The 17,038-nt window shown below is 48.6% G+C and overlaps 1 protein-coding gene across 1 annotated transcript in view; it reads left to right on the top strand.

The window, feature by feature from the left end:
• Positions 1-16,778, top strand: part of TMED7 (transmembrane p24 trafficking protein 7) — a 68,595-nt gene extending 51,817 nt beyond the window's left edge. Inside the window, exon 4 of the mRNA XM_078675538.1 lies at positions 14,077-16,778. Within this exon, the coding sequence (XP_078531664.1) occupies positions 14,077-14,313 (237 nt within the window). The 3' untranslated portion in view covers positions 14,314-16,778. The remainder of the gene's footprint in view (positions 1-14,076) is intronic.
• The last annotated feature ends 260 nt before the right edge of the window (positions 16,779-17,038 follow it).

Here is a 17,038-nt window from a genome sequence, read left to right as displayed (position 1 = left end):
AGATGACTGATGTCCCTGGGTGATGTTATTTTGTAGTAGTTGTGTGTTGTCAACATATCGGTGATACATGACCCCTGCTTGATTCATTATAATCATGAGGGGTTCCAAGAAGAGATTAAATAGAGCTGGAGAGAGGATCGAGCCCTGAAGTACACCCTGTGGAACTAGAGCAGGCTTAGAGAGACCTGTTGATTTTTGTTTGTTGATTGATGTTGTAGGTAGGACGTGAACCATCACAGGGCTGCGCCATTGATACTAGTGTGGCTCATGAGTGTCTTCAGTAAAGCTTGATAATTCACTGCATCAAATGCTGCTAAGTCCAGTAGGATTAGGAGGCAGAAGTTGCCTTCATCTAAGTATCTGTGAATGTCATCTGAAATTTTAAGCATAGCAGTTTCTTTGCTACAGCCTTTCCCGAATCCTGATTAGAATGTGGTGTAGAGGTTGAATTCATCTGTGTTGGTTGAGTTGTAGTAGGACACACTTCTCAATAGTTGTAGCTGGGACACCATTTTCAATAATCGTAGCTAGGAAAGGAAATTTGGGGACAGTTCTGAGGTTGTTGAGGTAATTTGGATCTGCCTCTTGGTTTTTGAGAGTGGGGGTGACTCAGTTGGAGGGAGCCTGGTACACGTCCCGAAGAGAGAGAGGTATTGATGATTTTGGTCCAACACTGAGAGATGATGTGATTGAGGTTCTGTACTAGGGTGACAGGGAGGGGATCAGTGGTGTGGGATGTGGACTTCAAGTTCCCGATTTTGAAAGCTTCTGTCATCAGTTTAAAATCTGTCCATTTTAGCAGTGGTTATCAGTTGTATGAGATAGTTATTGTCTTTAATATTTTTGAAGGGCACTCAAGTCGCTAGTTGAATCTGGGAAGTCGGACTTGTGTCATGGATCGTTCACTTGCTACAACTTTAACTTCTTCTCTGACAGAGTTCATTGGTGGCTATTGTTTCATGTTGGGAGTTAAGGGTAGTTTGTTGTTTTGTTATGGTGAAAAGGTCCTTCAGTCTGTTCTTCGCATGGTCAAGTTGATTGCAAAAGAAAGTGGTTTATTCTCTAAAAATGTTTTTTGTAAAAAAGTTGTTCAGATCTGAGTAGTGAAAGGTGTGCCGGTGAAGGGTTCTGCTCCGTAACCTTTGTGTCATTCTTAGTTGACTCCTCTGTTTAAGGTCTGAGTTCAACGAGGATATTGATTGGGTTTTTCTAGATCTCTTAAGTTTGAGTGGGGCCACTTGGTCAAGCACATCAGTCATCCCTGAGCTATAGTGGGCGGGAAGGTCCTATACGGTGTGAGGGAGAGGTTGGGAATGTAATTGGGTGCTGATCCAGGATTTCCGTTCAGTTGGTGAGATTTGTTTGACGTTCCTTGCCCAGTGCATGTGTGTGTTGGATGGGGCTGGGTCGGATCTGGGGTAAGCCTTGAGATTGTATGAGATTAAATCGTGGTCCCACCAGTCAATGAGCAAGATGGATCGGAGGAAGATAAGCGCACATCTGATAATTATCGCATCTGGAATAGATTCTTTGTTGTGGGTCTGTTCATTGCAGAGTTGCTTGAGGGTGTTGATTTAAAGTACCAGCACGTGTAAACACATTTTAGTAAAGGATTCAACAAAATGGTACCTAAAATTTCACAGTAGTGTAGCAAACCATTTTTATTCCTAGTTGCATACATTGTGAACATTTTATTTTGAAACGAAGAATCAATCGTTTTTTTCAATATTCACACCCTGGGAGCATTATATGTAGCCTTGTATTGTTAAACTTTGCATTTTTCTTTTTTTATACTAAGACCACTGTGGCTAGTGCAGTCCAAGCTTACAACATTTCTGAGCAGCTCTTTTCCTAATAATAAAGGCTTTGCATCAATGAACCATGAATACAGGTTTGCACAACATTAGTATGGACCCAAATATTACTTTAACTGCAGACAATATGGCCTTCCATGAGCCATAGTGTGATGATGTTAACTGGTAGCCAAAGTGTTTGTGCTGCGAGGGGAGGAGGCCTGGTCGCGGCAGAGGATAGGAGTTGGGCCTACTTGTGCTAAGGTTAAAACACACAGAGCTTTACAAACCAGGTTGCTATAGGGGGGCTTCGGTACTCTTCCAGTACAGGGCCACGAGCTGCCTAGCTGCTCCCAACATCTGGAGCGTCAGAATCCAATCGCTATGTGTAAGCGCCTTAAGGCCGGCAGGTTTAATGCCGAGTAAGATCGTGCTCACGTCTTCAGGCAAAGGAAACCCCAGTACCCCCTTTATGTGGCTAAGGACTTCCTTCCAGAAGATAGACAACACCGGGCATCCCCACCATATATGGACAAAGTCCCCTGATGCAGATCGACACCTCCAGCACAAGGGGGAGACCGCGGGGAACATCTTGTGGAGACGCTGGGGGGTGTAGTACCACTGGGTCAAGAGTTTGTAAGCGTTTTCCCTCTGTGGGATGCACCGGTATATCTTGGGGATGTCTCGCCAGAGCCTTTCCCACTGTGGGGGCTCAATGTCTGCACCAATCGCCAGGTGCCATTGATGTTGGTATGTATGAGATGGCATGTTTGTCGGGTGTTGCAGAATGTGATAGATCTTGGAGATCAGTCCCCCCGACCTTTCCAAGGGAGCGCGCTAATTTCTCGAAGGGGGTAAATTATCGCGTGGCCGCTTGTGACACACCCTCTTCCGAGACCCAGTGCCTGAGTTGGGCATACTGCCACCTTGCCTCCCGTGGTATACGAAACTCTTCCCGGCAGTGTTCGAATGTTTTAAGTGTGCCCCCGTCGTACAGGTCACAGATTACCCTACAGTCGCCCTGTGCCCATTTGTCGAAGGCGCAAGGTTTGTGGGCTGGCGGAAAGTGTGGGTTCCCGACTATGGGGGTGTGTGGGGATGGGAACGTGGTGAGGCCCCTGGATACAGCCACCCTGTCCCATATATCCAGTACTGTCTTTGTGGGCATCGCCATATATGCACTCCTGGAACGGGCCGTGCGATGCAGCCATGGTAGGTCCCAGACTCCAGACTGTTCGCCCCGTCACTGTTCGGTCCATGTGGAGCCATCCTTTCTCTTTCCCTCACTCCCCATTCCACCACAAAGCGGAGGTGTGAGGCCCAGTAGTAATGCACCAGGTTAGGGCAGGCCACCCCCCCCCACCCCCCCCTGTCCCATAGCGACATGAGGAGCTGTTGCGAGAAGCGGGGCCTCTTCCCGCCCCATATAAAGGATGTATTTTCCCGTTGTAGGCTTTGTATGCAATGGAGTGGGATCGGAGTGGGTAGGCATTGGAAGAGGTACAGGATTTTGGGGAGAATCGACATCTTAATAGCGTTCAGTCTACCCAGCCAGGATAGCATCAGGGGTCTCCATCTCCGCATATCCTCGAGGATTGCCATCTTACACTCCCGCCAATTCACCGACGTCCACTCACCCAGGGTGGGGGTCAATAAAAGGCCTAGGTAGCGGATATGGCGCTCAGCCCACTGATAGGGTGACGCGTCTATAATAGCAGGCAGGTCCTCCTTCGGGATGGTAAGATTGAGGGCGCCAGGACTTACCATGGTTGATCTTGAGGCCAGAGGCACCCTCATAAAGGCTGAGCACCCTGTGCAGGGCCGAAAGGGATTCTCGTGGATGCGTCGGTGTAAGGATAAGGTCGTTGGCAAACAACGCCACCTTGTTGCTCCGACCTCCATGAGTGATGCCATGTATGTCTGGCGCTCGCCGGATCATTTCTGCGAGGGGCTCTACCGCGAGAGCAAACAGCAGGGGCGACAGCGGGCACCACTGCCTTGTACCCCTGCATATAGTGAACGGCGCTGTCAGCGTGCCGTTAACCCGAATCCTGGCCTGTGGCCGCACATATGGTGCCATGATCCTCGTGACCATCTGAGGACCCAGTCCGAACTTCTGCAAAGTAGCCCGTAGAAAGGTCCAGTCCACCCGGTCGAAGGCCTTCTCCGCGGCCAGCGGCAGAAGGCAGGCCGGGACCTTCCAATGGTGCACCTTCCCCACTAGGTGTGCGAGCCTGCGCACATTGTCCGCTCCCTGCCGATCGCGGATGAATCCAGCCTGATCCGGGTCCACAAGTCTCGGCATATGCGGCTCAAGGCGCTTCGCTAGAAGTTTGGTGTATATTTTAAGGTCCGTATTCAGCAGAGCTGAAGGGCTGTAGGATGCGCACAGCGCGGGGCCCTTCCCAGGTTTCCGTATCAATGCGATTTCGGCCATACCCATATCGGGGGATGGCCCCACAATGTCCGTAAAGGAGTTGTACATCCGCAGGAGGTGGGGTCGGAGTTGGGACTGAAACATGCGATAGGACAGGGGCAGGCCGTCTGGTCCCGGTGTCTTCCCTAAAGGAACGTCCTTTATTGCTGCCGTTATTTCCTCTTCCTCATCGAGGATGAGGCCCTCCAGATCCTTCGCCCACCCTGGAGACATCGGCGTCCGTTCAAGACGGCCTCAACCTCTTCCGCTCGGGGGGCTTCCCTCTGGTAAAGGGCAGCATAGTATCTTTGGAATGCCTCACGTTTGTCCCTCTCCGAGACAGCCCTTTTTCCGCCGGGAAGCTGGACATTGGCTATGTGGGCCTTGGCCGCCCGAACCTTTAGCCTTCCCGCCAATAAGCAGCCTACATTGTCCCCTCCCTCAAAGTACTTTTGCTTTAACGCCAGGAGAGAATGTTCTGCCTTGTTGGTGCGTAGCAGCCTAAGTTGTCCACGTAGATTGGCGAGTCGCCTCCTAGTTTCCAACGAGGAGCGCAATTGGTCGCGTTGTTTAGCCTGCTTTATCTCCTTCGTTAGGTGATCTTCCAGCTTACTGGCCTCGCGCCTCCTTGCTATCGATAGCGAGGTAATGTGACCCCGGATCGTGGCCTTAAAGGCATCCCACACTACAAGGAATGGCGTTTCCGGGATGTCATTATTAAGAAAGTAAGAGTCGATAGCTTCGCGGATGCTTTCCACATCGGCCGGGTCCCGGAGGACACTCTGCGATAAGCGCCAGCGTGCCTCCCGAGCAGGGGCAGCGTTCGGGTCCTGCAACAGCAGTTCGACATGGGCATGATCCGACCATGAGATGTCCGACATGGAGGCTCCTAGCACATCCCGCAACAGGTCATGCAAAACAAACAGGAGGTCTATGCGAGAGTACGATCTGTGGGCGTGTGAGTAAAACGAGTAGTCTCTCAGTCCCAGATTCTGATATCGCCATGCATCAGTTAGCCCCAAATCTGCTATCTGAGCGTGCAGAGCAGCGGACATGGTCCCGGTATCGCTAAACGAGGTTTCGCTACGGTCCAAGCCCGGGTCCCAGACGAGGTTAAAATCCCCTCCCAGTATCAGGGGTGAGTCATCGCACACAATCTGATCCCGCAGAAGTGTTTGGGGGTATCTATCCTGCATCTGATTGAGCGCGTATATGTTGCATAGCGTAAACTGACGCCGCCCCATTTTAACCGTGACCCTGAGAAAGCATCCGTCGCCACCCCTGAGAGGCCCAGAATCCCCCCGCCTGAAGCCGTTCCTGCACAGTATTGCCACCCCCGCTGTTTTGGAGTCAGCCGTAGCCCAGAACTGGAGAGGATATTTAGGGTGCGCCATGCGCTTTGTGTCCGCGCACAGCAAGTGGGTTTCCTGAAGGAATATTATGTCTGGGTCTTGCTGGAGAAGGTAGCGCCACGCATGCCTCCGTTTGTTGGGGGAATTTAAGCCCTTGACGTTGAGGGTAAGAATCTTCAGGGGCCTAGACGCGCATACAGCCATGTGTCAGAGTATATAGGGCCCGCTTGTGTTCCCCACTCCCCCCTCCATAGGGTGAGATAAACAAGAGAGGCTCCCCCGCAGTCCTCCAACCAGGGGGCCGCCACCACCTAATCCCTCCTCCACCGCACGCCAAAGAGGAAAGGAAAGAGTGGGGAAGAGAAAGAAAGAAATCCAGGAGAGAGCATAAGGGTAAAGGCTCCAGTAGCGGCCAAACAGGCCAACGGGCAGCAGAAGCCACCCAAGGCCAACAGGGCCACAGCGTACTGTCCCAGTCACAAGGCTTCCTCTACCCACAGGTTCAGATGCACTTCGGGATGTCACTCCCTAAGGGACAGCCCGGGGGGGGGGGGGGGGGGGGGGGTCTAGAATCGATGCAAGGGTTGTTCTCTCCAGAGCCCCGGTATCCCCGCCACCCAGTGTGCAGATTGGGGCATGCAAGTGGGGTAGATATCCCAGGGGTGATTCATGAGGAAGAGAGGTGCCGTCCGCCGGGGCACGGATGCTCGTGTACATCGTACTGTCTGTCGAGCGGTCACGGGGTGGTCTGATGCGGCGGCGATCCTTCTCTATCGCTTTCGAGGGATTTAATGTGTGCTATGATATCTTGCTTGGCCTGTGAGGCAGAGGCTTCGTCCATTGGAGGCGTTCGGCGACGTCGCTGTACTGTAGTCCAGGAGGGTCTGGCCGGGATCCTTTCTTGACGCTTTTGCCGGGAGGGACTATGCGCTGGTGAATCTGGCAGTCCGAGCAGTGCGCCGCTTCCCGATAGGACCGTAGTACTCGTCGCCGGCCCTCCCACTGGAAGATGAGGGCAAAGGGATGCCCCCATTGGTAGGCAACGCTGCGCGCCCGGAGCTTTTCTGTCACCGGTTTGAAAACTCGCCTTCTATGCAAGGTGTTGGGTACCAAGTCTTGGAATATCTGGATTTTGTGGCCTCCGTACTGTAGATCAGGCGTATCCCTCGCCGCTTTCAATATCTCCTCCTTCTCAGTGAAAACATGTACCCGTGTCAATATATCTGGAATGAGACCTGGTCGTCCAGCAGGTCCGGAGACCCGGTGGGCCCGGTCCAGAGTTTGGGGGGGGGGGGGAGGCGCCGTACCCCCCCCCCCCCCCCCCCCCCAACCTCAGGTAGAAGCTGCGCCACGTAGGCCAGGATGTTCTCCCCTTCCGCTCCAACAGGGACTCCCCGAATGTGGAGGTTGTTCCAGCGGCTTCTGTGTTCAAGGTCCTCCTACTTGACCTGTAGCTCAATGTTCTGCTCCTCCAGTGCTGCCAGGCGCTGCCACATTTGTTCCTGGTCCTCCGTGCGGGTGTCCATCGTCTTCTCCAGCCTGTCTATTCGGTCGCCAAGGTTGGTGACTTCCCTCCGAAATTCTTTCACACAGGTGTGGACCTCCGACCTCAGAGAGCCTATTTCTAACTTGAGTTCCGACATAAAGGAGGTCATGAAAGCCTGGGTCACCGGCAGCGCGTCTCCAGCAGCGGGCGTCGATCCCTCAGCGGGTTTTGTCGGCCCTGCCTTACCCCACATTGCCACCACCGAGGTGTCTCTGGAGGCCTCCTCCGATCTGGCCTTGCCCCCTCTGGAGCGTGTCATCGCCAGCGCCGTTGTAGTAGTTCGTCAGTGCCCTGAAGCCTAGCCAACAGGCGTTCGCTCGGGAAATGTCAAATATCACCCCTCTCGCTTCTAGGGGTCCATCTAACAGAGATCAGGGGGAGGGACCAGCGGGCTACAAGCTCTAGGTAGGTCCGTCAGCACCCAACCCCCGCTTCTAGCCGAGGAGAGGGATCGCTACATAGGCATCTATGTCCCCCCCACTACTCAATCAGCGCCTCCCCAGCCTCTAGCTATGGCAGGTAGATGGCACCCGCAAAAGTACAGGGACCTCGTATTGTATCTCCGGAGTGTGCCCCCCCCGCTCAATGTCCATGAGCTGGTCCTACCAGAGTGCCGTTCACAGTCCACAATCCACCCGGCCAGGAGCGGGCGGCACTGCGCCCTAGGCGCTGCTATGCGGTCTCTGTGTCATCTCCCCCAGCAGTGCAGCTCACCACCAAACGCCACCCGGAGCCAGCCCCGCCAGTGCGCAGATGTCACTCGGTGCAGAAGGACGGTGATGGCGCAAGAGGGCAGGCTCTCACCGCCCTGTCCACGTGTCTTCACCTCAGACCCCCACTGCCGCGACTGGGCCCAGATCCCAAGATGGCGGCACCCGTCTTACAGAGCTCGGGCCCCCGCCTTAGCTCCCTAGAAGGCTGTGCAGCCCAGACGGTGTAGGCCTCAAGATGGCGGCGTTCGCTTATGGGGGTCCGGGGTCCATTTACCAAGTTGCGCAGCAGGTCCAAAGGTCAGTGCAGCAAGGCCCCGGATCAGGGCCCCCCCCCCCCTGCAGCGTCGCCTCTCCGCCCGTCTCAGGACCAGGAGGGTTTCGCCCAGCCGACCAATGCACAATGGAGCCCAGAGTACAGGACAGCGGCCCCCGCCTGGTAGGTCCCGGGTGCCTGCCTCCGCCCCCAATGGTCTGTGTCTTAGGCCTCAGTATGTCGGTGTGCACTGGCAGAGTTCGGGGCCTATGCTCCAAGCTGTATATCAGTTGCAAAGTCTGATGTGGTAAGGCCTTAGGTCTGTTTTAGGGTCAGGCAGCATGTAATCACTCCGCCCCAGGACTATTCACTCACCACCTCGCAGCATCGCCTCTCCGCTCGTCCCGGGACCCAGGAGAGGCACACCCCGCCGTCGTGTTGCGCCCAATCTCCTAAGGCAGTTCCAAAGCTCACGCCGCCCTCCCAGTCGCCTCAATCTCTGGGCCAGGCGCAGCACTCTCCGCTGCTGTTGGTGTATCGCCGGCGGGTCTATCGCCATCACCGCCGGTGTCCACTTGGGGGGGGGGGGGGGGGGCGGCCACCACACAGGCCGCGTCAGCTCCGGACTCCCACCGGGCGCGCCAGCAGGTCGGGCCCCCAGGGCTCAGGACCGCTCCGCGCCCAGGCCCAGTGAGATGGCGGGCGTCGCAACGCCCCCGCAGGCCTCCAGCGCCCCCCCCCGTGGCCCCCCCGCAGGCCACCGGCAATGGGCCATGGCTCCGCCTAATGCGGCCCGAGGCCCCCGCTGCAGCACTCATCTCACAGAGGGCCCGGCCTCGACCCCGGTCTCTGCTCTGGGCCGCAGCTCTCTCCGATGCGCCCCGGCAGGCCGGGCCACCGCCTCCTAGTAGCCTTCCAGTAGCAGCGGCCCTCAATGCAGGCACCCGCACCTGGAGGGCCCACCGTTCACCCAGCGCCTCCACCGGAATGCCTCCTGCCGGGTCCGCTGGCGGATCAGGGTCTAGGACCAAGGGCAGCCCCCACTCTCTCGGCAGCGCAAAATGGCGGGCGCTGTCACTCGCTCGCAGCTCCTCAGCGGTACAGCAGCTTTCCCCGCAACCACACCACGGCGCGCAGCTCTTCTCGTTGGGACTCGTGTCACCGGGTCTCTCTGCTCCACTGCTGACGTCCCGGAGAGGCTCCGCCGGATCTCCTGGCGAGGTAGGCTCCGGGGCTCAGGGCAGCTCCTCGCTACCAGCTGCACAAAATGGCGGGCACCGCCGCTCCTCCGCAGTCTGTCGGCAGCTCCGGAGTCCGCTACACAGCCTCCTGGTAAACCCCCAGTCGCTACAGGCACCGCAGTAGTTCAGGGCACGGTAGGCATTCCTGGGGCACGAATCAACGCCCCAATTCGGCTTATAAATGGCTTAAATCGGGTGGCGGGAGACCGGAGCCCAGCAAGAGCACTTCTCACCGCATCGCTGCCTAAGCCACGCCCCCCAGAACTTGTTTTTAACTGTATTTTTAGTTGTTTTATTTTTTAAAGCCTGCACAGTATTGAGCAAGCATTGCAATATCATCAGGAGGCATCGTAAACAAAGAATATTTACAGCAATATTGCAGAACAGCAGTGAGACTGGGTAGGCGTCAGCCTCCACACAGGCCAGCCACTGCTACTGTTAGACATTCAAAACCATCATTTCTTGATCAGTATAAATCATTACATGTTCACATTGAAGTAGTTTCACTAGTATAGTGTTTAGAAGAGGACATAACCTAGATTTGGGATGGGCATACCATTTTGGTCATTACTTCCATGGTTCCTTCTATCATTTGCATTAGTTTTGCTTGTGTGCCAAATGGAAGTAAGCATGTAATCAATCATGAATGGTAGCACAGAGCTTTTCCATTGCATAGATGGCCAACACCTTACCCCATCACTGGTAGTCTGTCCGAAGGGGTGGGCTGTTTCCACTTTTAGGCCAGTGCTAATCTGGCCACCAGTAAAAGGCATATAATTAGTTTTCCAGTAAGCATAAATAAAGTAGGCAGGTAATCCTCCCCCAGATCACCCAACAAAGTAATCAGAGATGGATGGGACCAGTCAGGATATTCCCACCAGTGATCGTTTGTGAACAGATTTCACACCAGTACATCAGTATATGACCACAAGGACACCACATATGTAATGTGCCTTTTTCATAACATCCTTTCCAGCAGCGATCTTAACAACCAAAACATTGTTCTTGGTAAGTATCATATGGTATTTTCTGTATGCTTTGGGATAATGGGATTTTTGATTGCTCTTCTACAAAAAAAATAGCCTACTTTTTTTTTCTTCTGGAACCTCCATACCCAAGTCACTTTACTAATATTAAATATACTTGTTTTTTGACTGAGGAGTCCATAACAATATGGTTCTTTACAGCCATAGTATGCCAATGTCCTTGTTTAGTTCGAGAATACGAGGTCTAAGCCAGGTTTTCCTCTCACCAGTTTAGCCCATAATGCTCTTGAGCTAACTCAATGTGACATTTGAAAAAGAAGGAACTCGCCTCAAGGCTTTAAATCGGCTTCCTACTCGGGTCCTCTCATGCGAGTAGATGGCCTCTTTAGAAAAACTCAGCCAGTAATGGCAGTTGGCAGTGTCTCCATCGATAAATGCCCAGATCAGTTAGACTCGTCGGAAAATCAGGTCTATACACAACCGGAGTTAGGAATGAAGGATCTGAGGGAGCTTTCTTTCGTATGATTTGTTCCAGTTGTTGGGATGAGAAAGTCCCTTGTATGGTAATTGGCATGCACCCCTGCCTGAGTGCCCCTGCTGTAATAATGTCTGGACCCTTGGTGCTGATTTTTCTTGTCATGACGAACACGGATCATGCATGTGCGCCATGACCTAGGACGGTCTGATGGATTGTAGTCTTGCTAGACCAGAAGGGGCATCCCAAGCCCTACCCTCATCATCATCATAATAATAATAATAATAATAATAGGCTACTACATATGCGAGGAGTTAAGTTAGCGCAGTGGTCTCTGAAGTCTGTAGAATTGAGCGTGCCTTTTTGCCTGCCTTACTGAAGTGAGGCTACAAGGCTCACTTATGTAAAGTTGTGCCGGGAGGAAAGCGCAAGGTCCCGATGGGTCCTGCCGAATCTTTATACAGCTGATCTGTGCGGTGGGACAAGATTCTGACCCGGGTCTTTAATGCAGCAACCGTGTGCGGCCTGCCTCCCTCTTGGTCTACTGCCGTCAGCAAGGGACAACCTAACCTGTTATCGCCCGATCTCCTTACTTGATTTGGGTGCAAAAAGTAGGGGGAGTTGATTTTGGAACGCCGAACATCATGGCTAGAAGACTCCAACGTAATTTCAGAACTGCAGTATGGTTTTAGGAAAGAGAGAGGAACCCTGGACCAATGTACCAGTTTGCTCTTGGTGATTGGCAAATATACAATAGCCAAAAGGGGACACTTGCACATGAGCTTGGATGCCGAACTGGAGCCTTTCTTTTACTGGTCACACTCAAGTCTGTCCACTTCAGTCAGCTATAATGAAAATGGCTCACTTTCAGCATCCCGGGAGGTGTGTTGGGGGGGGTGGGGGGGGGGGGGTGGAGGTTATGTAAGAAAAGGATGTATTTTAGCCCCCGTTCTGTCACCCCTATACATTAATAAACTTGGAGATGATCTGACAGCTGCGTGTAAAGATTATCCCCAGAGCAGGTTCTAAACTCCTCCCAGCTCTGTTATACACAGACGATGCAGTGTTACCTACCAGAATGACTGCGGGGTTGCAAAGACTCTTAAATTCTTTTACAGACTTTATGGTCTCACTGGACCGTTCTATTAATTTTTCTAAGTCCCATATAATGACGACCGGCAACACAAAGCTCTCCAAACTTAGACTTTTTAGCAGGGGTGCAGAACTGTCAATAGCTTCTACATTTCCCTATTTGGATGTCCTGTTTGACGAGAGGGGTCTTGGATGGCTCAGAGAGAACAAAAAAAAATCCTTGGCCAGACCAGCAAGAGCCACTATGGATTTTGCTAGGAGACTAGGGGCCAAACTGTTACCCGTCCTATTGAAGGTTTATAATGATAAATGTATACCCATGGCACTTAATGCAGTGATCGTTGGGGTTGTAAAGATGTCCGTGAATTGCATGTGTCTGAGAATAAATTTCTCTGCCGACTCCTAGCAGTACCCCCTTGTCCGCTGTCCTTTATGGTACTTGAGGAAATTGGGCAGGATTAAATCTCAAATCTAATTGATATGGCTCCATTGATAGTTGAAAATCTGGGACAACCCCACTCCTACGTTGAATCAGTTGGTCCTAGAGGATTGTATGAGGCCCGACGGGGCCATTGACATCCCATGGTTTGGTTACGTCTTAGAGCTGTTAAAGATCCTCGTGTGCCCCAAGCTGTTTAGACGTCATAGGCTGGTGCGCCCTAATGAGCTGAGAGATCTACAATCACGGTTCTTGGCCAGAAGGATGGCAGAAAGGGAAAACAGGGAACAATAAGGCAATATTTAATTTTGAGTCCAGGGGCTGTAGGCCAACCTTATTGGACATATATCAAAAACCTGCATCATCCTTTTCTCTTAACTATGTTTAGGTTTAATTGTATTCGCTAGTGTTTGTCCCCAGGGTCTTTTCCTCTTGCGATCATTTCTCTGAACAAGAGCTTTTACATTTCATCTTTTTTGTGGGGGTGTTTTTTGTCGTAATTTACAGGAAAAATGTATTCTTCCACTTTTAAGGCACTGTAATTTTGTTCAAGTGAAGCCAGCCCTGTCTGACTTGCAAATGCTGTCTTCACCTCTGATTTGCTCTGGTGTTTCCAGTTTTTAAACAGGTGCTTTAAGGCACAGGAAAAAACTGCCAAAAGCATAAGTGTGCCAGTGTTCGTTTCTGTTGAAATTCATGGGCTTTTAGCACAGTCGTTTTAGAACTTTCACTCTTTTAGTCTAGTGAATTTTATATATATGTACTGTACTATCTTGCATCCGATAAGTCTGCTCAAATTCTAGTCTTTGTGCCTCCTGAGTAACATACCTCCTGATTGTCTGTTATAGCTTTATGAAATATTGGTCTGTCCTTTTAGTATTATGTAACAATCTGTTTTAGTGTTTATTTATTGTGTGTTTTATCTGCTTTTATGGCCTATTTTGCCCGACTAAAGTTATATTTGAAATTTAAAAATGTGTTTAATAATTAAAGGTTCGTGTGTCTCGCATACCTTTTGTCCTTCGAGTAGTATCTCAAACTCCCTCAAAGCTGAGAAACCTGACGTGAGGGACCATAAAAAAAATGTGAAGTGTGTGTGTGTATGTATGTGTATATGTGTGTATATATATATATATATATATATATATATATATATATATATCTATATATATATCTATATATCGCAACAGCAAACCTCCTTGCACAAAGACACCGCACTCCTCTTGGAGTTCTAAATTCCGTTTATTGACCTGTTTTCTTTTCTCCACCTACGCGTTTAGAACACTAAGGTTCCTGATCACGGTAGTGTTTACTACCGTGATCAGGAACCTTAGTGTTCGAAACACGTAGGTGGAGAAAAGAAAACAGGTCAATAAACTGAATTTAGAACTCCAAGAGGAGTGCGGTGTCTTTGTGCAAAGAGGTTTGCTTTTGCGAAATACTGCTAGGCTGTCCTTACCTCGCCACCGGCAACAGCTATTAGGCGCTCCCCCCGCAAAGGACGTTTTGCTGTGTATAGATATATCAATTCAGAGAATGGAATAGTATTGCGACAGTTGCCTATGAATTACACTTTTAGAATATATCTGCAATAAACAGTTAACCACTTCTTTCAAACGCATGCATTATACCTCAACAGGACCAGTTGATCAGCTTTAAAAGATAATAAACAGTTGTTAACTTGCCATCACTATCATTTTCTTTTCCAGTGGGCCACATTTACAAATCATTTTTTTTTTTGTCGTTAAAAATACTGTTTCTATTTTGCAGATGGAGTCGGCTTGCGTTTCCATTCACGAAGCTCTGAAGTCCGTCATTGACTATCAGACACACTTCCGTTTAAGAGAAGCTCAAAGCCGGAGCCGAGCAGAGGACCTCAATACCAGAGTGGCCTATTGGTCAGTAGGAGAAGCTGTTATTCTGCTGGTTGTGAGCATCGGGCAGGTGTTTCTTCTCAAAAGTTTCTTCTCCGATAAAAGAACCACGACAACACGTGTTGGATCCTAACTAATATTTCGAGGTGCTTCACTTCTACCAACCATACACTATCTGCCCACTTAATGCCCATGGATACCTCTATATTCAGACAAAACTATACATATTGGTAACATGCTTACCTTTTTATCCCGAATTTACATTATGGAATACAGCAGCTCTATAAAAGTGGTAAAGGGGACTTTTTATTTGAAAGATTTGAACACAAACACATTTCGCTATGTAAAAGCAGACGGCCCAGTTGTTAATTTTTATGCCAAGATGTTTGTGTTAAACTTTGTTCATCAAACTTTAGTTTGTTGTTTTGCATATACTATGAAACAAAATCCAGAGTAATCTTCATGCACTTATGTAAGTGTCCAGAGTCCAAAATCGAAAAAAGTGCACAAATTGAAATTTTTATGAAGCATATGTTATCTTCCACATTTCTAGCACTCAATGTAGTATTTTTCATAGGGACTAGAAATATTGATATTTTCCAAACAGGTGAATGTTTTCTTATTAAGCAATCAAATTGGAATTTACTTCAAATACAATGTGTACAACACTGGTAGACCAAAAAAGCCAAATTATCTTATATTTTTTTTATTTAATATTTTTGTCAGGTTACACTGGGAAAGGTCCACATCTGGTTCAAAGGAAATCTGGGTTAGTTTAAGGTTTTTATATGAATTCATTTGACCCAAGTTTGTTTGACAGGTTTTTCACCTATCCATTTACAACTAGTTTCATTAAACCATAATTTACGACCAATAAACATCCCGAAAACAGCAAAAATGATCAACTGATTTGCTGTGAACAGTAATTGATTGAATCGGTGTAACGTTCATACCGCTACTGGATTTATTTACTAAGTTTTTATTCTCTAACCTCTCCCTTCTCCCCCAACTCCCATCTGCTGTAAGAAATTGCTTATTTTGCCTATTTCTGTACAGCCCATTTCACACTCTAACCTCAGAAAATGCATCTTTTGCAAGTAGTGTAATATCATTGCAACCGTTGGATTCCAGAACAGTAATTGATGTAGTAAAGAAGGGGGTACAACAGTGGCTGTCTGCTATGCAGAACACTTGGGTTTAAGGGTATTTTAGCTAGACAGTCGCTGGTGTTCCATTGAGAGATACTATTAATAGGAAAAGTAAAACATTATCTATACTTTGGCTGATCGGGCCACACTTCTGATGCAAATAATAAAATTACATTTCCAGGGAGTCTTATTTGTATTCTATTACCTATTGCTAACAGTTAAAAACACGATGTGCTTAAGGATCAAGGTACATCTAGAGTTGCAGTCTAAAATGGTTGATAAAGTTACCAGTTTTCAACTTAAACGTAAATATGTAGAATTCTGTTTCTTTTAGATGGAGCCTGATCTTTAAATCAAAACAAAACCACTTGGACTATAGCTGGTCCTAATTTGCACTGTATTGTCTCCCACTTCTCTTATGCAGCCCTTATTCAGATGATTGGCTGTAGAGTGGCCAACGTGCCACGTGCACACTTCACTGACAAATTGACCTTTGTTGAACATGCCACCGTTATGATGCAAGAATACTCAATAGTTCCCCTTTCAAACGGAAACCTAGGGTGAAAGAGTTGCGATATAAATTTGGCCTTGATACATACAAAGTAAATGCAGCCTAGTTTTTTTGCCCACAGTTGGTGCACTGACACAAAACAACTTGGGTATAGAATCATATTGAACATCACATGGGCTATTCCAGACATACACCAGGGCTTAATTCATGTGCTGACTCTCACCATTAAATATTGATAAATAGCAGGCAATGCTACTGAGCACACTGTTCTTGCTCAAAGCAAATAATTGAATAAGTTGGCTTTTGTAAATGAAAAATGTTATACTTATTAAAATCTTTTTGGCAGAGTTATGCCATCTGTAGTGTTCGGTCGCATCGCATTTGTTTTTCTTTAAATTAATGTTTTGCTCATTTAAACAAACATTATACAAAGTGGTGTGTGTGTGTATACAGATTTACGTTGCCATCTTTTCTCTTTTTAAGACTAAGTGATTAAACCAATAATGGTAAGAAATGTGCAAATGTATGTATATATAGATATATACACACTCTAGAATCAACAATAGGTTTGCAGAAGTTGGCTTGTTTTACCTGTTACGTTTTGCAGTGGAGTCTGCAATTTTTCTTTTATTTGAATGTATAATTTAAATTGCGTGTGAGAATCGCACGATTGCCATCAAGCGTTTGACATAATGCAACTTCAACTGTATAGGACTGCAGTAGACACCAATTTTTTGAACATTTGTTAAACTTTTTATGATTGTGTCAAGTTTTATGTTCGAAAATGTCATCTTCAGTTTTGGAAATGTTTTACACATTCTATTATTTGAATGGGACTACAAATGGACCCTGTGAATAATATTTGGGAGAGTAAAACTTAATATATGGATTCAGTTCAAATGCAGGGGTTTTGTACAAATAAATAATACATGGAACCAACCCTGTTTAGTGATTTTTTTTTTTTGGTTTTAATATCGGATCTGGAGAGATAACATTTTGGGTGATCTTCTTCTGTTTTTCAAAAATTTTTTTTTTTCTTTCCTGCAGTTTTGCTGCCATGCAGGTTTTGTTGTCATGGTTATATTAAAAATTCATACTGCAGACATTTGTGGGGGAAAATGCCTAACCGGAACACTGGTTCTTCGTTGTTGGTCCCTTAGTTATTCCATCAGGTAGGGCATCTTTAGATTTGTGACACT

The sequence above is a fragment of the Lissotriton helveticus genome, chromosome 2_1 (genome assembly GCF_964261635.1).
Source record: "Lissotriton helveticus chromosome 2_1, aLisHel1.1, whole genome shotgun sequence".
Classification (NCBI taxonomy): domain Eukaryota; kingdom Metazoa; phylum Chordata; class Amphibia; order Caudata; family Salamandridae; genus Lissotriton; species Lissotriton helveticus.
Note: the sequence above shows the minus strand (reverse complement) of the source record. Positions and strands in the feature narration are given on the sequence as shown.